Here is a 20285-nt window from a genome sequence, read left to right as displayed (position 1 = left end):
TGTGTGTGTTTGTGTCCAATGATTAAGTTTGTATTTTGGGGGGAATATTTGGTGTTATTGTTAACGCTTTACTATTCAATACATCAAAAGTATTGTATGTAACCCGTCTCATCTATTTATCCTTCGCATCGCTCCTCCTTCATTCTCAACTCGCTTTATTTTACTGTCGACCTCTTGGCAGCCGTCAGCTTTCCCAGCGTGTTTATAAGTAGCAGACCTTGGCTGCCACTCAGAGCTTATTCCGATCAGATGTGTGCAGATTTGAGGTTTGGAGTTGGCCGCTGACGATTGTGATTTATCCCGCCGTCGCTACACGACAAGTCAACGCCGAAGGATTCCAAGAGGTCCCTAAATCCTAACGACATTTTAATATCCAAGAGCTTGCGCTGAATTTGTCACAAAACCACAAATGATTCAAATCTTGAATCATAGAAGGGTTTTTCCGTGGCTCTTGATATTTTGATCATTCTCAAGACTTTTAAAGACTTCACAACAAAGACAGCGTTGTACTATTCATGTAAGAGAAAAGAGACGGATCCTCATTAGCAGCCGCTGGCATTGCATTCAAGTTTCTTTCTTAAAACCCTCTCTTATAGTAGATGTGAAGCTGACTTCTGCCCTGAAAATATTAATCTGCCAAAATCTTGCTGAGTCTTGCAGTTATTTTTTCTCAGCCGGATAGAAAACAATTGAAATTATTAATTGTTTCAAGGCTATTGGTTTCTGGCATCTCAGCGTTCAACTCTGCCCAAGTTTGCAGAAAGCATTTGAATCACTTTTAAAAAAGGCGGACAGGGCGGATAGCCTGCGGCGAACAGGCTGCGAGGGAGTTAATGTGTTAGCGTTACACTATTTGATGGGTGAGACTTGCACATCCTCTCCCTCCCCCCTCGCACAGAAATCAGAATAGTGAATGATCGCAGTTTGTTTGGGAAAAAGCGAGGAGGGAGAGTGTGGGAAGAAGAGCCAGGCTTGGCAGAAGAGCCTTTCAAAATTGGCTCGTGTGTGAAAGTGGATGGGAAAACGGCGGCGGAATAGGAATCAGACCAATGTCCGATTAGAAAAGCATGGTGTAGGTTTCGTGTGGCGAGGGGATAAAGGACATGAGAGCGAGTAGTGGGGGTGGGGGGTGGGGGTCCACTGAGGGCTAAACCTACAGTGTGACTCAGATTGACTCTGGACTATAATCTGCACAACCCCCACGACCTCTGTTTCTCCTCCAAACACACACGCTCCCACTCGGATGACTAAAAGCCTGGATCTACGTGTTGACCAAACAGAGGGACGGCTTTATTGCATTAAGGTGTATGTGCTCTTGAGCCCGGGTCAAGGGGGCGGGGGGTGGCTCTTGAGATTACAGGCTTGGGGAGCGCTTGTTAATGCCCCTCCTCTGCCCCCTGTCTTTTAACACACATGCCTGAGTGTGCACAACTTCAAATATTCAGCACCTCGGCTTCTCATTCCACTCTCAGTCCTCGTCGCTGTAGTTTCACGCCGGGGGCCAGCGTCAGTCACGGTTTCCCCCCCCTCCACTCCTTGTCCTGACTGCTAAAGGGTCCTGCAAATGGGGCTCAGTGGTTGGCTAGTCTACTATTTTTTGGGGGGGGATTATCTTTTATCGATTGGGCACGCTCCCGAACCTCTGCATCTGTTCTAGAAAGAGAGAGAGGGGAAGATAGTGATGGAGAGGGGGGGAGGAAGCAGGGAGAAAGGGTGGGAGGGGGGAGGGGCATCGTCTTCCCCACTGTCTCACTTGGGGCTTAAGTCAAGTTGTGCACATCTCAGGCACATGTCTGCGTGTCAGCGCTGTCGCCAAGTGCTCGGCTCAGCCTCGGCTCGTTTGACCGCCGTCGTCTTCGAGTGATTGAGGACATGGACGCCGGGCGGAGGATCACGGTGGAATAACTTTTAATGAAGCAGCAGCAGCAGTAGGTTTTTATCTTTTCTTTTTTTTACATGATCGTCGCAAGGAGATCATTTTCTGTCAGAGTGGAGGGCGTAGAAGCTCTGAGCTGATCCCACACTCATCCACAGCCGCTCGCCCTTCTGGGATCTTCAGCCATTGTTTCCCCTCTGCTGTATAGCGAGATCAAAAGAAACCACAGCAGCTCCATACGAAATCCAATATGGAACCGTAGACGGCAAATTGGGCGCCATATTTGAGGGGATGCTGGACCAGTGTCACAATAGCAGAGGTTTGCCGTCCCAGCGTTTATTCGTTTATTCACACATAAGGGAAAACCTGCTGAGACACTACCTGTGGAATGGAGGTGATGGCATCTTGTTGGAGGGGGCAGGTAAGCCAAAGGAAAATTAGAGACCAAGCGCCACCGTGACAGAAACCTGTGCGTTTAAATGGTGTAGAAGAAGGCTGCTTACTATTTAATGAAGTATGTGTGTGTGTGTGTAGGATGTTTCATTCCTTCCCGAGGAAAGATGAAAGACCTGGGTGAAGGGGATGAGGCAAGGCTGTGGGAGAAATATAGCCATGTGATTTTGTGTGAATGACAGATGTGTTAACCGTGCTCCTGTCTTCCTTTTAGGAGGAGCAAGCAGCCAAACTGAAGGCTGAGAAGATCCGAGTCGCCCTGGAAAAAATCAAGGAGGCTCAGGTTAAAAAGGTATGACCACATTCTCCCTCACTTACTTGCTTTCTCTTTTGGAAAAACCCATTTGGACTCAGTTATAGTAATTGCCGTATCAACATATTCGCCGCACGCCGCATGTCTTTGTGAACTTCATTCACAGCGAGGCGGTGAGGCGCAGAGAAAATAGGTCATTGCAGTGTTTGATTATGTGTGTGTGTGTATCAGCCGGGGAGGGAGCGCGAAATCAGAAAGAGGCTTTGGGAAAAAGATGCAGTGTGCGTCACGAGACAATGCAAACGCTTTCTGCACAAGACGTCTCATTTACACCATCCGACCAAGCGAGTGTTGGTTCTGGGCGAACAACAGAGGCGCCTTCCTTACTGAAAGCCACGGCGTGTGGTTGTCTCCGTTGGGGAAATCGGTATTGGGCTCCACAGACAGTATTTCCGCCGATGAATGAACTGTCTCTGTTACTCCATTTAGCAGAATGGTCCTTTTTACCATGCAGTGAATAGCGTTCCAATGAACAGAGCTCGACTTGAGTGCCAAGTGAATATATTATGACAAGATACAGCATCCTGGTACAGGCGGCACATGAAAAGAACCCTCAGCGCTGGAGAACGCTGCGATGTGCTAAATTATTAGTACCGTGCTTGTCAGCGTTTTACGCAGCCAGTCATACTACTTACTATATTTTAGATTTATCACATTCTATCCATTTTTATTGCAGGTTGATGGAAATTTCACAACCTTGTCTCTCGTTGAAGCTGTGGGATTTCTGGTTCAGTTTGACAATTCTTCTTTATTTCTGCCAGACTAGGGGGTTTGTAAGTGTCCCTCCTGTGAGAGATGTAGGTCACACTCCCCACGTCTGAGTCACACGTCCCGGTCAACTGTACCACCACATACCGATTAGATGTCTGGGTCCCAATGGGCGGGGAATGAACGGGAGGTCAAGGAATCAAGGGGTTGTATTTAGTTTCACCCCAGGACATGTCTTATGTGGGCTGTTGACTGTGTCCAGCTGGATTCTGCACTTGTGCGTTGGTCACGTTCAGCTTAGTTTAAGCTCGCTTGTTATGGAAGACTTTTGTTTACCTGTGGATGCAAAGACTTTGGCAAGATTACTGGATTACAGTGTTAAGTAGATGTATCCAAAGGCTAAGAATTCTAAAGTGGAACAAGGATTCCTGGATACACCACCTTCTTAATCCAAGCCACTCCGAAAGTCAATGAGTTCTTCCTGGGTCAATACCCCACCCTTTTAGCAGGTTTTGAGAAAATCAGTTCAAACATACAGTAATGAAAAGTTAAACCTATATCCAGCCAGGTGGAAAGATAGATATAGATAGATAGATAGTTAGATAGATAACTAGATGATCTACTGCCTACATGCTTTTCGCATTAAGTCAACCAACATTCTCATCTCTTCCGCTCTCCCTCCTCCTCAGCTGGTGATCAGGGTCCACATGTCGGACGAGAGCTCCAAGACCATGATGGTGGACGAGCGGCAGTCCGTCAGGCAGGTGCTGGACAGCCTGCTGGACAAGTCACACTGTGGCTACAGCCCCGACTGGGCCCTCGTGGAAACCATCACGGAGCTCCAGATGGGTACGTCCCCACCGCTCCTGACTCATCTAAACATTGTTTATGGTTTGCTTCAGTCTGCACTGTTATAGCATATGGACGGCATTCTGCACGCAGTAGAAGTGAAAGCGCAGAGTGCGCGACCAATGTAAACAATGTAGGTCACAAACGTGCACTCTGGTGTAATCATGTGAGATCTTGGCACAGTCACTGTTTGTGACTTCAGGCTTACATTTAAAGGTTTATGCTCAACCCTGTAAACACAAATCCCCAGCAGGAGGAAATTAAATGCACATTTGCAGGTCAGCAATTGAAAACTGCACATCTTGCATGTTATCTTCACGCTCTTTCCTTTTTCCTCCCCTACTCTCTCTCTCTCTTTCTCTCACTCTCTCTCAGAACGTATTTTTGAGGATCACGAGAACCTGGTGGAGAATCTGTTGAACTGGACCCGGGACAGCCACAACAAGCTCATGTTCATCGAGCGCATCGAGAAATACGCTCTTTTCAAAAACCCACAGGTGAGCGTCCATTACGCTTCATCACACGCACACATCAGAGCGATGGCCGATCATCTTCTCGGTGCACCCTCTGTAGCCGCTCTGCGTTCAGCGTGTAAATGCTGAAAGCTCATGTTGGCAAACACACACACACACACATGGTTAATGCATGCTCGGCGACTGCAGGGCCCACAGAGACAGCGAGTGAGCAGGGGAGTGTGTTTGTGTTGGGGTTGGAAGTGGGTCAAAGCTCTAGAGCGAGTAAAGGTGAATAATTTATTTAACATAAGACGAGGTGAGCCACCGACTTAACACCCCCCCCCCCCCCCCCCCCCCCCCCCCCCCCCTTCTCTTCTCTCCTCTCCTCGCCCTCTATTCACTTCACTGTTCTTCTCAAATCGTTTCCAGAACTATTTGCTGGGGCGGAAGGAGACATCAGAGATGGCAGACAGGAATAAAGAGGCTCTATTAGAGGTGAGGCTGAAAGGACAGCAAAGGGCTGAACGAGAGGATGAATCAGAAGACAAAACTTTAAAATCAATTCTTATTCTTCAGGAGTGTTTCTGTGGCGGCTCGGTGTCTGTGCCGGAGATCGAGGGCATCCTGTGGCTGAAGGAGGACGGGAAGAAGTCGTGGAAGAAGCGTTACTTCCTCCTCAGGGCTTCTGGGATCTATTACGTCCCAAAGGGCAAAGCCAAGGTCAGTGAGACTTGGAATGGTTCACTGTCGGCACACAGTCATCCTACTCAGACATAGCGAAGTTAGAGAACAGCAATGTGGGTTCGGGTTATGAGAACCAGACTCGCACAATCAGCCCTGTGGTATTTCCTGTTTTGGGGCCTGATCCCTGCACAGATTTGCACTCCACGTGTGCTCTATTTTTAGAATTGTCATCCTCTAAAGCAATTTTTACACTGCAACACTTTTTGCACGGTTTTCCATAGCACCACATTAGCGGTAGCTGCAGTACTCGAGGCCAGTGGTTAATTATTTTGATGCCTTATTTAAATTCTGTAATCAGTGTGAGCTGAAAAAGGAGGTTAGGCTCTACAGTACATTACAGTTCAAGCTCAAGCATCGAATAAATAAAGAAGATCCTCCAACTGTAATTATTTAAAGCCAGTTTATTGCAATTCTTCAAATATTAATATGTAATCTTTCTCCTGTAATCTACTCAATGCAAACTTCTCTGTGCGTGAACTTTTCTGGATTCACTGACAATATTCGACTCCTGCACTCTGCTTCACTGCAGCTATGCCAGGCCTCTTTCCTCTTTGTGATCGGCCATGTATCAATGTCTCCCGTGTCTCCCTCTCCGCAGGCCTCCAGAGATCTCGTGTGCTTCCTGCAGTTGGACCATGTTAACGTGTATTATGGCCAGGACTACCGCAGCAAATACAAGGCTCCCACTGACTACTGCCTGGCCCTCAAGGTGAGGCCATATTGCTGCATCTACCACTGGGAAATATGTGTTAAAATCCTCCAAAGATCTGTTATCATCTGTACAATAACATATTTAACAGAACACTGTATGTGTGAACGTGTGAAATGTTTGCCACGGTCCTAAGAGACCGATGAGAGCTTTTCACTGACATGGTCTGACAAGCAGCCTCCATGCATCTACTGCCATTAGCCTGTATTCGATTATACCTCGTTTTCAATGATTTCCATTTAATAAGTCAGAATTGCCTATTTTCATTATGAGGAACATTGTGTTATTTGAGGCATTCGTGGAGAGTAAAGTATTTATTGTTGATTCATTTCATTTTGCAGCATCCACAAATCCAGAAGAAGTCGCAGTACATCAAGTACTTGTGCTGCGATGATGTCAGGACCCTGCACCAGTGGGTGAATGGAATCCGAATCGCCAAGGTAGGTCAAAACCTGAGTTCAGGTCCTGAAAGAGACACAGAGAAATTATCTAACTTACTTTTATTTCATTATCTTTCTCCTTTTCTCTGCCTGTGTTTGTGTGTAGTATGGAAAGCAGCTTTATGGGAACTACCAGGAAGCCATGAAGAGAACAGAGGCGGCCTATGATTGGTCGTCTCTCTCCACCTCCAGCATTCGATCAGGCTCCAGCTCTGCCAGCATACCTGGTTAGTACACTGTCAATTCATGTGATAGATTTGAATGAAGTTCATAACTTCAATAATTGTCTTAATATTCAGTTTTATTGAATAGCATTTTCATATTACCTTCCATGTATCATTCTTTGTTTCTGTACTGAGGATACACTTCCTTCTGTGATTGTCTGTGCTTCCAGAGTCCCAGTCCAATCATTCAGGACAGTCGGACAGTGGTGTGGACTCAGGCTCCTCTCATGGCCGCTCCCAGAGTGTGGTGAGCTCCATCTTCTCTGAGGCCTGGAAGAGAGGGACCCAGATCGAGGAGAGCTCCAAGGTACTTTCAAAAGCTTGTTTTTGGATTTCAAAATATATCTTATTCTCTTCACCGTGCTGACACACAATCTCTCTACAGCAGATAAGAATGGAGGCATCCAGAGGAGCCACCCTGCCGCATGCTTCCCACAGTCACCGGCATCACAGCCAGCACTCAATGGACCACCCAGCCCTGACGCCCCCTCCTCAGACTCATCCCCAGGCCCAAACACCACCCCCACCACAGCCTCAGCACCCACCAGTGCACCCCCAGACACTGGTCCAACCACAACAGCAGCACCTGCCGCCTCAGTCTCCTCAACAGGCCCCGCAGCCTCTGCCCCAATCGCCTCAGCGCCCTCAGCCACCGCCGCCAAAGTCTCCGCAGCAGCAGCAGCAGCAGCAGCCACAGGCCTTAAGTGGCTACCACCACATGCCCCCCCCACAGCAGCAGCAGCAACAGCCACAGGCCGTCAGTGACTACCACCACATGCCCCCACCACAGCAGCAGCAGCAGCAGCAACAGCCACAGACTGTCAGTGACTACCACCACATGCCCCCACCGCAGCAGCAGCAGCAGCAACAGCCACAGACTGTCAGTGACTACCACCACATGCCCCCACAGCAGCAGCAGCAGCAGCAACAGCCACAGACTGTCAGTGACTACCACCACATGCCCCCACAGCAGCAGCAGCAGCAGCCACAGACTGTCAGTGGCTACCACCACATGCCCCCACCACAGCAGCAACCACAGGCCGTCAGTGACTACCACCACATGCCCCTGCAGCAGCAGCAACAGCCACAGACCGTCAGTGGCTACCACCACATGCCCCCACCGCAGCAGCGGCAGCAGCAGCAGCAACAGCCACAGACTGTCAGTGACTACCACCACATGCCCCCGCAGCAGCAGCAGCAGCCACAGACCGACAGTGACTACCACCACATGCCCCCACCACAGCAGCAGCCACAGACCGTCAGTGACTACCACCACATGCCCCCGCAGCAGCAGCGGCAACAGCCACAGGCCTTCAGTGACTACCAACACATGCCCCCCCCACCACAGCAGCCACAGACCGTCAGTGACTATCACCACATGCCCCCACCACAGCAGCCACAGGCCGTCAGTGACTACTACCACATGCCCCCACCACAGCAGCAGCCACAGACCGTCAGTGGCTACCACCACATGCCCCAAACACAGCAGCAGCCGCCAGCTCCTCCGCCCCCACCTCCTCCTCCACCGCCACCTCCCCCTCCGCCACCGCCGGTTCAAAGTGTGTCGCACCACTCGCCAGCTGTCACCATGTACAAGTTCAGCACGATCAACAGGCTGCAGAACCAGAACTCCTCGCAGACGGCCAATCACCACAGGCTGCAAGTCCTGCCCCCAGCTCCAAAACCACCAGTTGCTAAAGTGTCCATCAAACCCAATGTGAACCACATTGCTGCAAGGACTAATGTCCCGCCTCCCCCGCCGCCACCTCCTCCGCCATCCATGCCCACCCCTGGGTCAGCCATGGCCTCGCTGAGGCTCGGTCCTCCCAGCCTAGCCCCCCCACCTGCCTTCGTGCCTCCGCCCCCAGCTCCTCCTGCTCCATACACCAATGGTTTTGCATTTCCTCCTCCACCCCCGCCTGGTCCTGCTCCCATGAGCCAGCCCGTTTACTCCATTGGGCTGAAGCAGGCGCTGAAGGAAAGGTTCCCCAGCCCGCCACGGGACCTCTTGTCTCCGAGTGGAGACCTCGACGAGTACCCACCGCCTGCCCCCGCACCACCACCGCCACCTCCTCCTCCACCGCCCCCACCACCTCCTCCCCCTCCCCAGCAGTTCCCAGTGCCAGCTCAGTTTCCACCCCCTCCGGCGCCACCTCCAGCACCACCCAAAACCTTCACCCCAGGTTTTATCCCTCATGCTCCCCCCAAGCCTGTGTCACCTGTCTCCCCTTTCCCTCCTGCTCCACCCTATGCCGCCTTAGGGGGCCCTGCCCCAGCCCCACCACCACCTCCACCCCCACCTTCATCTGGAGCCTTCAAGAAGCAGTTCAGCCTCCACGCAGGGCACACCTCCAGCCAACCACCTCGGACTCTGCCCAAGCAGCACAGCCTCTCTAAACCACCCATGTCCACAGGAGCCCCTCCCACCATATCTTTAGTGAAACAACTGGCCAGTCAGTTTCCAGGAGCCCCCTCCCAAGTAGCCAACCACACAGAGAGCCCCAAAGCCCCCCTCTCACCACCTGCAGTCAAGACCAAACCAAGATGGCAGCCAGGGGGTGTCCAGCAGCTTCAGTCTCCTGAGTTCCCTCCTCCTCCTCCAGACAGCAACGCTGGTTTCCCTGCTGCCCCTGCTCCCCCTGCTCCCCCTCCGCCGCCTCCCCCAGCACCTGTAACTGGCCCGACTCCGCCCCCTCCTCCCCTCCCCCCTGGAAACCTTGACTCCACCATGAGGGCACCGTCTGGCTCTTCCAACTTTGGAGGCAAGAAAGCACCTCCTACCCCCAGCAGGAACTCCAGCGTGAAGTCCGATTCCTCAGGCTCGTATGAGGAATCCAGGAGGAACTTGCTCAGTAAGTTTGCCCCCAAGAGCAACACCCCACCTTCATCCCCTTGTCCCACCTCCTCCTCTACTGGATCTCCCTCAAAGGACCACTCAGCTGGACCCCGCGCTCCCCCGAAACCAGGCAAGCTCAACCTGGCCAACTTGCCCATGGGCCTCCAGTCCAAAGTGAGCCAGGTAAAGCAGTCCAGCGGCAACTTCCCTTCCCCACCACCCGATTGTGCCTACTTCCCACCTCCTCCCCCAGCCACAGATATCTTCCCCCCTCCTCCCCCTCCTGGTGACACCCACAGCGGAGGGCCTCCGCGGGTAGCCGTGGTGAATCCTCAGCCCCAGGCTCCCCCTCCTCCACCGCCCGTCTCCCTTGTCAGCAACTCAACATGGGGAAAGAGTTCCCTGAAAAAGACTCCTCCACCCACACTTGTGCGGCGCAGTAACAACACCCCGGAGCCCCCTCCCCTTTCGCCCCCTCCGACCTCCCCGAAGGGCAGCTCAGGCCAGCCCAATTTCTTGGATGATCTCCACCGGACACTGAAGCGAAAGTCGGTGGGACGGCAGGGTTCTCTCACCTCTGCCGGCCTCTCAGGCAAGTTGGAACCTTCCGGGACCATGGACGACATGGCGCTGCCTCCACCGCCCCCCGAGCTGCTTCAGGACCAAGGAATGCAAAGCAACGGAGGAAACGGTGGCTACATGTCCGGAAACATCTCAGGCTATGCAACGCTGCGACGAGGACCCCCACCTGCACCACCTAAACGTGGTGACGGCACCAAACTTACTGGAGAGTGTTGAACTCCGAGACAAGGACGCTATGAAGACGGACGAACAGACAGTGAAAGAATATATTGAAGTGAACATTCATAAGTGAACTGGGAGCTAAATCCTGGATACCTTCTGTCCTCTTGGGACCACAATGATAAATGGATGACTGTGTATATATGAAAACCTAAAACCAGACCGTGGTCAGTGAGTGTTTGCTAATTATTGCATTTTCGTTAACATGCTCGGCGCTCCAGATCAGTGAGGTTTACAATATTGGAACAATTAAGACTGGAGCAGGCAGGTTTGAGGTCACATAAAAGTCCTTTTCTGCCATTAGCTATACTCTCTGGAACAAACTGTATTGCCCTGTATTGTAACCCCCCCCCCCCCCCGTCACCCACTCGCTGTTCCGGTGTGCCAAGCAGATTTAATACAAACACTCGTAAGATTTGTGCAAATGTTACTGGATCCAAGTCTGAGCCGAACCACGTATCCGCATATTTTCCATAAGTTTGTGCCACGTACTGGAAACAAAAAAAAAACCATCAGGATCATTCTGCTTTGGTACTGCATGGACCTCATGTAACAAGAAGCTGTAAAACATGAAGCTGTTCTGGTGTGTGTGCATGTGTGTGAGCGAGAGAGAGAGAGAGAGAGAGAGAGAGAGAGACTGAATATGCACACAGGCATTGTGTGCATGCATGTGTGGTGGCGAAACAGTGAAGTGTTGGGGATGGCCTTTGTGGAGTGGTTTGCTTTTTATATGAAATTATTTAATGATTGATAAATGGAAGGATTTTCTTTTTCTTTTCTTTTCTTTTTTTTTTTACAAGTCTGTCTTTTAACAGCTGGTCAACAAAGTCTAGAGAGGGAGATAACAATTAGGCCGCAATGGAATGTACCTGGAAGGCATATTTAAAAACTGTAAGAATTAATGAACAGCTAAAATCCTCAAAATGCAAACTAGAAGGAAGCCTTTTACCAAAAGTCTGGACTGTGCAACTGGAGAGACAAAACGTTTCATTTAATGCAAACTTATACTGGACTTGTGTAAATGGAGGGGGGGGGGGGGGGCTATTGTGGTGTTTTCTGTGTGAGTTCGCTGTTGCTCTTTAGGAAGCTCATCCTTCAGTTTGTGTACAGTTGCGGCCGCTCCTCTGTTGCTGCTGGTCCTCGCCGCCCGCCGTCTTAAAGAGAAAACTCCCAATCCAGGAAGTACAGATCGGATTCGGCCACGTGAAGTCAACACATCTCTCCATTGGGAAACAGATGCATTTGTCTGGTTGATGTAGAGAGCGTTCATATCGTGAGGTCGGCGACAGGAATCATTCGAGTTGCTTTAGACTGAATGTTGCTTCGAGTCTGGTTTCCTCCTTGTGCCATTACTGCTTCAGCCCTTATTGCACAGGCACTAAGGTCACCTCCTATTGTACCTACAGAGTGGATCATGAAGGGTTTTCATCTCTAGCCTTCAGTTTTTTTAAAGGGTGCTATGTTTTCCTTCAGGAACTCGACATGTGCCAGGTTGACATATCATTCGAATCTCACACTATTTAAACTGGTTTTAAATTGGCTGCAGCGCGGAATCGCTTCAACACTATAACAGCTCCGAGGAGATCTTCTGTATTTTAATTTAACTTGTTCATTTGTCTCCCGCTCAGCCGCTCGAAGGCAGTGTACCGTTTCTTTTTGAGTGTCATCGTCTTTGACAGGATTGTTTGCTACAGTACAGTATGTAAGTTATTGATGTGCTGATGTGAACATGTGGGGGGGAGGGAGGCCAAACCAAGTGAAGACAAGTGGTTGCAGAGAAGAGTCAAACGTGTCCTCTTGCATATAAACTGAAAAATCACAATATAAATGTTCGAATCAGACCTCAACCTGCGTCAGAGTCCTTTCTTCAAATCATTTCCAGTACAAAGGTTTAAATGGGAACAGTGTTTGTGGATCTCACACTCCCTCTAGTGGTATAACCTATTTTACACCTAATATTTTAACAGCATTTTCGAGGTTTACAGCCAAATACAAAAAAAAAAACTAGTTAGAGAGATGTTTATTGATCTGCCACCGACTTATAAATTGAACTGGACAAATAACCACACAAACCATTGTGGGCGAAATCTGTCTTTAATTCAGGTTTGCTTTCTGATCAGCACCGAAATGTTTCCCTGAGTAGAGCTGCTCCTTCACACCAGGAAGTTGCTGAAAGTGTCTCCTCGTCCGGGATGATCATACACCGTCTCGTCAGGAGGAGGTGCAGAAGGAGGTGCAGAAGGAGGTGCAGAAGGAGCTGGGACTGGTTCAAAGACATTTGGGTCACTGGTCAGTTAACATACCCTGAATATCACACGGGTGAAGGTGGACTGACAAGCTGACTCAACCATCCCACCACGAGTTTAAACAGTAACTATCTGTACTGCACCATCACTTGTTAAAACCCACCTCTGTTTTCAAATGGGGCGTTGAACTGGTTTCTCCCTCTTGAGGACATCTGTGGAATCAAAGCCAAGGACATGTATCTAGTTATTAAAGGATTTATTTAGGGCACGTTTGAAATTTAAAAAACTGAAAAATACCCTCCCCTCCTCCCACTCCCTCTCCTCCTCCCCCCTTGTGTCTGTGTCCTCACCTCCTCACTGGACTCTGAGCTGGAGCTGGACTCGGAGCTGGAGCTGCTCTCCTTTCGACATCTCAGAGACTCCACCCGGGACGAGGTGGGGAACACCCTCACCCGACTGGAGCAGGTGAATGAGGGCTGAAAGGAGAAGGGAGAATCTCTTCACCTGCATCTCAGCACAACGTGTGCGATCGACAAACTCTGTCCCGGGCGTTTGTGCCAATGTAAACAATGGGCTGCATCAGTCTGTCAACACAGGTCCTACCCAGAATCTAGATATCAGGCCTTTGGGTTGTGAACTGTATTTTATTTGACATTAAAAATCTCACCACACGGAATCCCCGTTGGAAGGCACACGTCTGCGGGTCACTCCCGGACGCCTTCACACACTGAGTCTCTTTAACGGTGAACACCATCAGCAGGTCATCGGTGTTCAGGCCCGCGGGAACAACCTGTCACACATCCCACGAGTCACACACAACTACCTAGTCTAAAAACCATCCACCAACTTAAAAAAAGTTACACAAATATTAAAGGTGCACACTCACCTTTTTTACAGAGCTGCGGGTCGCCCGGTAAAGATGGCTGGCGTCATACACTGAGTTGAGCCCTGCCACAGCAGCTGCGAGGCCTCTGTTGGACCGCTCGGAGTCGTACCGCCGCCCGCCTGCGTGTTGTACAAATGAAATGTAAAACGAAAATAATAGACAATGGTCATAGTTGCTATGTATCGTGGACGCCACTCACCTGAGGCTCCTAGAGTCTGCAGCAGGACCAAGAGGACGACGAGTGACCTCATCTTGACGTGCACCAAATCAGTTATCCTCTGTGCTTCCGTGAGTTCCCTAATAATAGGTCAACGTTTGTCCTAACTTCAATAACCCCTGAAAAAACCCTCCCTCCCTCCTGCGTTCAGCTTCCTCTATGTAACTGAACCTTTGCTCAGCACTATCGATCTCACAGTGACGACCCATGTTCACGGACTCATGTTTGATAAACTATTTTCTGCCCCAGGGCTTTGGTTTGGTCACAGAACAGACTGATGATGTCACATAGTCCCGTGTAAGGAGGCAGGTTGTTGGTTCTATTAAAGAACTCACTCTGAATGTTCCTGGCCGTCAACTTTCTGTCCCTTAATCCAGATTAGAGTTAATTCACAAGCACAGCGATTGAAATGACCGTTTCCTCCCATCATCTTTATTTCAATCATCGATATCAAAAATACTTCACAGTTTGGGCATATAGAGGTTCTAACAACACGATTGGAATGTCTAGACAACTCGTTTTTTCCCATTTATTCACCATATTAAATATTATACTCTTTGAAATCACTCTTTAACAAAAGCAGAACTTCTAACAGAGGTTTGAATCCTGTAAAATAAGAGATACAACTGTCATTTCACAGAATAAGCTATTTACAAACAACTCGGACAGAACTGCAAATCGAAGCGGGATGATTTGTATTCATCTCAAACAAAAGTCCTTCGGTGTAAACGCCGCCCCGAGTGCAGCAAAGGTTTCAAACATCCCGTGAACACACACCAAAGAGCGACTCCTCTCTCCTCATCGTTCCAGCGTTCCCATCAGCGGCTCCATAGCAGCGAGGAAGCAGGCGTCAAACTCCTGATCTGAGAAGCGAGCCACCGACTGCCGGGCGTTGCGTCGGAGCTCCAGCCGGCTGGCGGGGGTCATGGCCAGGATCCTCTCTATCGCCTCGGCGTAGCTGTCCTCGTCTTCGGCCAGGAAGCCCGTCTGGCCGCCCTCGAAAGGTACTACGATGTCCAGCTTGGGGCCGCCGGTCTTGTGGGCGAGAATGACCTTCCCTGCTGCCATACACTCCACAACGCCTAGAGGGGGAGGAGCAAAGTGTAGATGACTTTTTTTAATGATCTAAACAAGAACATTTAAATAAGAAAGTGTCAGAATAAGCTCAGTTAGATAAAGTACCTATTCCAAAGTGTTCGTTCCACATGGTGTGAAGTCCGATGGTGGCTTCCCCCATCTCGCTCTTCAGCTCCTGGAAGGTCACATTCAGCTTGAACTCCACCTGCTCACCTACACCCAGCTCCTGGCACAGCCCCCTCAGCATGAGCACCCTGTCCTCATCCTCCTGGTTCCTGCACCCGCCAACCAGAACCAGCTTCAGCTCCTCCCTGCCCCCCGCGCCCGCCCTCCTCCCGTCCAGCACCTTCTTGAAGGCTCTGATCTGCAGCCGGTGGTCCTTCTCGGGCCGGAACTGCCCGACGGAGACGATCGAGTGCTGCTTCTTGTCTCCGTCCTCCTCCAGCGGGATGTCCAGGAAGCCACTGACGTCGCAGGGCGGGTAGACCACGTGGGTGCGGTTGGGCGCGCGCCACAGTGAAAGGATGTGGTCCAGGGTCCAGGAGGAGTTGACCATGATGAGGTCACTGCAGGAGCCGGCCATGCCGTAGAGGAGGGCGAAGAGGCAGTAGTAGACCACCTTGAAGGCACTCAGGAACAGATTGTTGGTGACGTAGTCTGGGTTGTTGAACCTAGGACATTAATAGATTAATAAAATTTGTATGTCTATATGATTCAAAAGGAAAGGGAAACGCCTTTACAGTTGCTGCAATTACTTCTGATCACCAGCAGAGGGCAATAAAGTTAATTCTTGATGCCTTTTTGATTAAATGTATTCATAAGAAAACCTGTAATTAGGAAATAGATTGTAGTGTTTCTGTAGAAATGCTTATAAGACTATAATATATAAAATACCTGGGGTTCCTCTCTCTCACTACAGACAGCATGTCAGTGCTGACGGTGGGGTAGTGAACGTAGCTCCCCACGCTGCAGCCTCCCAAGTAACGAAACAACGGCAGCGTGAAGGCGTAGCCCATGGAGTCGATGTAAAGGTCCGGGACGAACTCCGTCAGCGCCTCCCACCCCAGGAAAATGGAGCCCACGCTCTGTCCCAGCAGGGTGAAGTGAGGAAACAGGCCGGGCTCCACCAGCAGCCGGTGCCTCAGGAAAACGAAGTGAACCGGCCGTGGGAGCACGATGTTGAAGCGACGCTGCGCCCCGTCCAGAATCTGCGGGCCCGTCACTCCCTGGTCCCCCGTGTACACCACCACGTTGATGTCTGCATACCTGTGAAGATGAGGGTTACGATAAAGAAAGAGTTCACGTAAAGAAAAGGTATTTTAATGCCCTTAAGTAATTGCAGAGGGGAAAAGGATGCATCAACATCCCTCTTACCTGTTCTGTAGTGATCTGATGGCGCACCAGAGCACCCTCTCCCCCCCGCCGCCGGCGTTGCAGTATGGGTGGAAGAAGGCCACGGTCGGACGGTTGTCTCTCGCCCGCCGAGCGTTCCTGTTGCTCTGCAGCCACAGACGCACGGCCAGCACCAGCAGCACCAGGACCGCGATCAGCAGCACACACAGGAACACCAGGGGCAGCAGCAACTTCCACAGCAAGCTGGAAAACAGGGACACACAGCAATGAGTGGAGGTTAACAGCAAATAAGCAAATGTACTATCATCATTATTATAATAATAAAATGGCTTCAGCAGGAGGCTGTTCCAGAATCACAATGAAATCTTCTACTTAAAAATACATGTGATGCTTTGATGTATTTAAAAGAGGATAAATAATATGTTATAACTATTTAAGGATATTTGTACAGACACAGAAGATGAGTCAATACAAAACAAGGGAAGTTACATGAGCACTAACGAGGACCAGCTGTGAGTTTAGATTTCGTAGTTTTACTGTTACACCAAAGAAGACATCTCGTTTATTTATAACTTAAGTTAGAAGTTATAACCAAGTTAGCTGAATAACCAGAAGTAGTGTTGTTATGCTACATCCGGAGCAGCAGCCTGCGCGCACCACGATACACAACAAGCTAACTGCTAACTTTTAACTTTCACATTTAACATTTGATTAATGCGTTTAAACACTTTTATCAAACCGGGAAAGTATCTTACCCGGTTAACTCGCACAGGCAGTGGACCAGCTGATCGTGGCCCGACATCTTGACAACACGAAATCACCAACACATCACCTTTGAACCCGTCACTTCCTGTCCTTCGGTGTTTCCACACTGTCACTCGCCTTTATGTAGCGCCACCTAAAGGCAAGGAGGTGCAACTACACTCCAGTTCCCAGCTTTCAGAGTTAAACACAATTTAATAGTTTATTCTTCATTTATTTCGACATTTTATGAGTTTGACAACTGGTTTAACTGGAGTTGTAGGAGATGCACACTGACCTGATCCCACCCGGCCATGCTGGCTGATCTATGCCCTCGCTCCTTCAAAAAAAGTAAAGTTTAACCTCTAAATAAACACTGTGGCAATCAATAATGTCTCCCTACCCCCCATGCTTTGAACAAAGCTGTCATTTCTCGTCTGGATCCCGACACAATGAAGACTCTTGTGCTTCTGTTTATAGTTTTGACTGTGGATAAAGGCTGCTGCACAGAAACAGGGTGAGTTGGTGTGGTGATTGTTGCTGTTTTAGTTACGATGAATTGACAGTTTTGTTTATTACGTAAGAGCATTTTTCCACAAAGAAAGTGGGTTAGGCAAATGTTGTGGAAAACGCATGTAAACTCGACAGGTCAACGCACACACCTCACGTTTGCATTCTGATGATATTACAGGTGAAAACACATTCACAGGTGGGCAATTTATTAATCTGATGTCTCGTCTTCTTTTTACTCAGAGATCAAGTTCTGTCGATCATCCCAACAACACAGGAGCAAGTGGACATCGTGAGGAACGTGTCCACCCAATATGAGGTTAGAAATTGCAATCGTCTAGTTTAATTCCCTCCTGTAAATCTTAATGCTGTACTCCCTCTTTACAGACAGCTTTATGGCAGCCGGTTTCACCTCAGTACATCAAGGAAGAGACGACAGTCCACTTGTTTGTCCCTGCAAACAGCTCTGGGGTCATCAGGGGCTTGCTACACAAACACGCCATCACACACCAGTATGTCCAGAAACACCCACTCACCAAGGATGACACACAATCTATCATCCCAGCTGGGCAGTGTGTTAACAGGTTTTTTTTTTTCCCTAGGGTTTTACTGGCCAACACCAATGAGTTGATCGAGATGCAGACGATGAACGACTCCTCAGACCCACGAAGCAGCTCAACTTTCTATGAGAGATATCACAGTCTGGAGGACGTACGCTTTTTCTCTTTATCGACAAATTGACGGCTGTTTACTGCAGTTAATGGACAGTTTGGATTTCAAACACACTGTCTCCATTGTAGATCTATTATTGGATAGAAAGGATCACACATGACAACCCCACCACGGTCAAAGCTATTCTCATTGGCTCCTCAACTGAAAAGCGACCACTGTATGTTCTGAAGGTAACATCAACCAACAAGGAATAAACTCTAATGACTCTTAAGATGCTAAAGCTCAACTTAAGGAGCATTCTTCGTGTTTTCAGGTGCAAGGTGTTTAGAAACTTCCTGTTTTCCTGTTTTAAATGATTGACCTTTCTCACCTTTGCAGTTAACTCTAAATAACAGACCAAACAAGAAAGCAATGTGGATCGACTGTGGAATCCACGCCAGAGAGTGGATCGCTCCTGCTTTCTGCTTATGGTTCGTGCAATATGTGAGTATATTAAACCTGCAGCAGTCTGGAAATGTCACGAAGAGTCAGATCAGATCTGCTTTTAAAATCATCGTCTCCCCGCCCCCCCACAGTCTTTGTCATATTACAATACAAACCCGGACATTACCAGAATACTGGACAACATGGACGTCTACGTGCTGCCCGTCATGAACCCTGATGGATACGAGTTCACGTGGACGACAGTGAGATCACATGCCAACACAAGTCATGTTTGGTAAAGCTACCTTAACTGCAGTCGTGAGTTGTTTATTTGTTTATTTGTATTCAGAACAGGATGTGGAGGAAGAACCGCTCCGTCAGCAGAAACAGCAACTGCATCGGAGCCGATCTCAACAGGAACTTTGACGCCAACTGGTGCAGTCAGTAATTTCCCAAGATTCCTGCACCAATCTTTTTGCAGCGAAGTCTTAAAACCAAATCCTTACGTTCTCTTATCTTTATCTTTATTATCTTGTTTTATTTCATTATGTGCCACTATTTTTAAAATGTCTTCTTTATTTGAGATAACTCCTTTCTTAAAAATGATGTATGAATTCCACAGACATTAATTTAAATGTAGAAATATCCTGACACTCATTGAATACTGATGCTCATGACTAGTGTGTATACAACAAGTGTTGCTGCTCTTCCCAGCTGAGGGGGCGTCTTCTGACCCCTGCTCCGAGATCTACTGTGGCGCCTTCCCCGAGTCGGAGCCCGAGTCCGAGGCCGTGGCCAACTTCCTGCGTAACCACAAGAGTTCGGTCCAGTTCTACCTCTCCATCCACTCCTACTCTCAGATGCTGCTCTTCCCCTACTCCTGCTCCTTGGAGGAAGCGGAGAACCACAGGGACCTGGTGAGTGGGTTCGGGCCAATTAATAAAACAACAATTGATCCATCAGAAAAAAGAGTGTAACAGTCACAGCCAGAGTTTACCAAACATACTCAAATGTGGGATCCTATTTTACGTAAATGCTTTCCCATCTACGCCTGACTTTATAGTGCATGATATCTGTGTGTGTGTGTTACAGCTTGAGATGGCCCAAGAAGCTGCCCAGAAAATCCAAAGACATTACAGGAACATCTATAAATATGGTGCTGGAGGAAAGACAATATGTAAGTATGGAGCTTTTTTTCGCAGCTTGTGTGATGCAGTGACTCTCATGTGCTCAAGTGGAGGTGTCTGATCTCCAGACCTGGCTCCTGGGGGTTCTGATGACTGGGCGTACAACCTCGGCATCAAATACTCCTTCACGTTTGAGCTGCAGGACCGCGGGAGTTACGGCTTCCTCCTGCCACCCTCTCAGATTTCCAGGGCCTGCAATGAAGCTCTGATCGCTGTGAAGACCATCGCTCTGAAGGTTATTGAGAAAACACAAGATCCCACAGATTCTCCTCGAGCTGCCTGAGACGTTGAAGGGTGGAAGTTCATCGTTGAGTTTGTCAATGAAACCCTACAGTTTCTGTACTATCGCTTAAAGATCATGATTTTTTTGTAGCATTCCTACTATACGTATTATGGGAATCTATTTTTTTTAAGATTCTTTTGAATGTTTGCATATAACATAAACAAATATATATATGTAAACGGTTCAATAAACTGATAGAAGTTATGGATTAGCAGTCTTCTGTTAATTATAACTGTGCCCGTGGTATTGCTGTGTCTTGCATATGTAGAACGTATGAATACA

General features: G+C 48.9%; 4 protein-coding genes across 11 annotated transcripts in view; 2 read left to right on the top strand and 2 right to left on the bottom strand.

Moving 5' to 3' along the window:
* The window catches only part of raph1b (Ras association (RalGDS/AF-6) and pleckstrin homology domains 1b), a 37263-nt gene extending 25008 nt beyond the window's left edge, over positions 1-12255 (top strand). For 6 of the 7 annotated variants that reach the window (XM_053416899.1, XM_053416898.1, XM_053416892.1 and 3 more), the window contains 10 exons: positions 2544-2621; positions 4040-4199; positions 4575-4696; positions 5084-5149; positions 5231-5374; positions 5997-6107; positions 6449-6547; positions 6654-6774; positions 6942-7078; positions 7157-12255. In XM_053416899.1, coding sequence (XP_053272874.1) covers positions 2544-2621; positions 4040-4199; positions 4575-4696; positions 5084-5149; positions 5231-5374; positions 5997-6107; positions 6449-6547; positions 6654-6774; positions 6942-7078; positions 7157-10405 — 4287 coding nt within the window. In that variant the 3' untranslated portion in view covers positions 10406-12255. The remainder of the gene's footprint in view (positions 1-2543; positions 2622-4039; positions 4200-4574; positions 4697-5083; positions 5150-5230; positions 5375-5996; positions 6108-6448; positions 6548-6653; positions 6775-6941; positions 7079-7156) is intronic. The other variant, XM_053416897.1, reaches the window with a different exon arrangement.
* Positions 12256-12483: 228 nt separating this feature from the next.
* spp2 (secreted phosphoprotein 2) lies at positions 12484-13897 on the bottom strand. The gene is made up of 6 exons (XM_053416911.1): positions 13740-13897; positions 13541-13659; positions 13322-13444; positions 13005-13130; positions 12818-12866; positions 12484-12671 (listed from the first exon to the last, which is right to left on the bottom strand). Exons 1-6 carry the CDS (start codon positions 13789-13791, stop codon positions 12562-12564), a joined length of 579 nt encoding a protein of 192 aa, XP_053272886.1. The 5' UTR covers positions 13792-13897; the 3' UTR covers positions 12484-12561.
* A 262-nt stretch (positions 13898-14159) lies between these two features.
* alg11 (ALG11 alpha-1,2-mannosyltransferase) lies at positions 14160-17309 on the bottom strand. 2 transcript variants are annotated; one of them, XM_053416905.1, is made up of 6 exons: positions 17227-17307; positions 16943-17123; positions 16209-16430; positions 15729-16100; positions 14940-15505; positions 14160-14839 (listed from the first exon to the last, which is right to left on the bottom strand). In XM_053416905.1, the coding sequence occupies exons 2-6, from the start codon at positions 16987-16989 to the stop codon at positions 14556-14558; spliced, it is 1491 nt and encodes a 496-aa protein (XP_053272880.1). In that variant the 5' UTR covers positions 16990-17123; positions 17227-17307; the 3' UTR covers positions 14160-14555. The 2 variants fall into 2 exon arrangements, with proteins under 2 accessions (XP_053272880.1, XP_053272879.1); XM_053416904.1 differs by having other exon boundaries at positions 16943-17309.
* On the top strand, positions 17292-20207 carry cpb2 (carboxypeptidase B2 (plasma)). Its single transcript, XM_053416908.1, has 11 exons — positions 17292-17445; positions 17682-17757; positions 17826-17950; positions 18041-18149; positions 18239-18340; positions 18489-18593; positions 18686-18796; positions 18883-18973; positions 19248-19450; positions 19626-19710; positions 19789-20207. The coding sequence occupies exons 1-11, from the start codon at positions 17381-17383 to the stop codon at positions 20001-20003; spliced, it is 1287 nt and encodes a 428-aa protein (XP_053272883.1). The 5' UTR covers positions 17292-17380; the 3' UTR covers positions 20004-20207.
* The last annotated feature ends 78 nt before the right edge of the window (positions 20208-20285 follow it).

This window comes from Pleuronectes platessa, chromosome 24 (genome assembly GCF_947347685.1).
Source record: "Pleuronectes platessa chromosome 24, fPlePla1.1, whole genome shotgun sequence".
In the NCBI taxonomy this organism is placed as follows: domain Eukaryota; kingdom Metazoa; phylum Chordata; class Actinopteri; order Pleuronectiformes; family Pleuronectidae; genus Pleuronectes; species Pleuronectes platessa.
This window is presented reverse-complemented; position numbering and strand designations above follow the sequence as displayed.

What these genes read in the sequence shown, in the direction of transcription:
- spp2 (XM_053416911.1), bottom strand. Translation starts at nt 13,791, where the DNA reads ATGAGGTCACTCGTCGTCCTCTTGGTCCTGCTGCAGACTCTAGGAGCC. An exon ending in GCAGACTCTAGGAGCCTCAG is followed by an intron (nt 13,660 to 13,739) that starts GTGAGTGGCGTC and finishes TACAACACGCAG; the next exon opens with GCGGGCGGCGGTACGACTCC. An exon ending in GCTCAGAGTCCAGTGAGGAG is followed by an intron (nt 12,867 to 13,004) that starts GTGAGGACACAG and finishes TTGATTCCACAG; the next exon opens with ATGTCCTCAAGAGGGAGAAA.
- alg11 (XM_053416904.1), bottom strand. Translation starts at nt 16,989, where the DNA reads ATGTCGGGCCACGATCAGCTGGTCCACTGCCTGTGCGAGTTAACCGG. An exon ending in GTGAGAGAGAGGAACCCCAG is followed by an intron (nt 15,506 to 15,728) that starts GTATTTTATATA and finishes TTAATGTCCTAG; the next exon opens with GTTCAACAACCCAGACTACG. An exon ending in GAACGAACACTTTGGAATAG is followed by an intron (nt 14,840 to 14,939) that starts GTACTTTATCTA and finishes CTCCCCCTCTAG; the next exon opens with GCGTTGTGGAGTGTATGGCA.
- cpb2 (XM_053416908.1), top strand. Translation starts at nt 17,381, where the DNA reads ATGAAGACTCTTGTGCTTCTGTTTATAGTTTTGACTGTGGATAAAGGC. An exon ending in GGCTGCTGCACAGAAACAGG is followed by an intron (nt 17,446 to 17,681) that starts GTGAGTTGGTGT and finishes CTTTTTACTCAG; the next exon opens with AGATCAAGTTCTGTCGATCA. An exon ending in GATATCACAGTCTGGAGGAC is followed by an intron (nt 18,150 to 18,238) that starts GTACGCTTTTTC and finishes TCTCCATTGTAG; the next exon opens with ATCTATTATTGGATAGAAAG.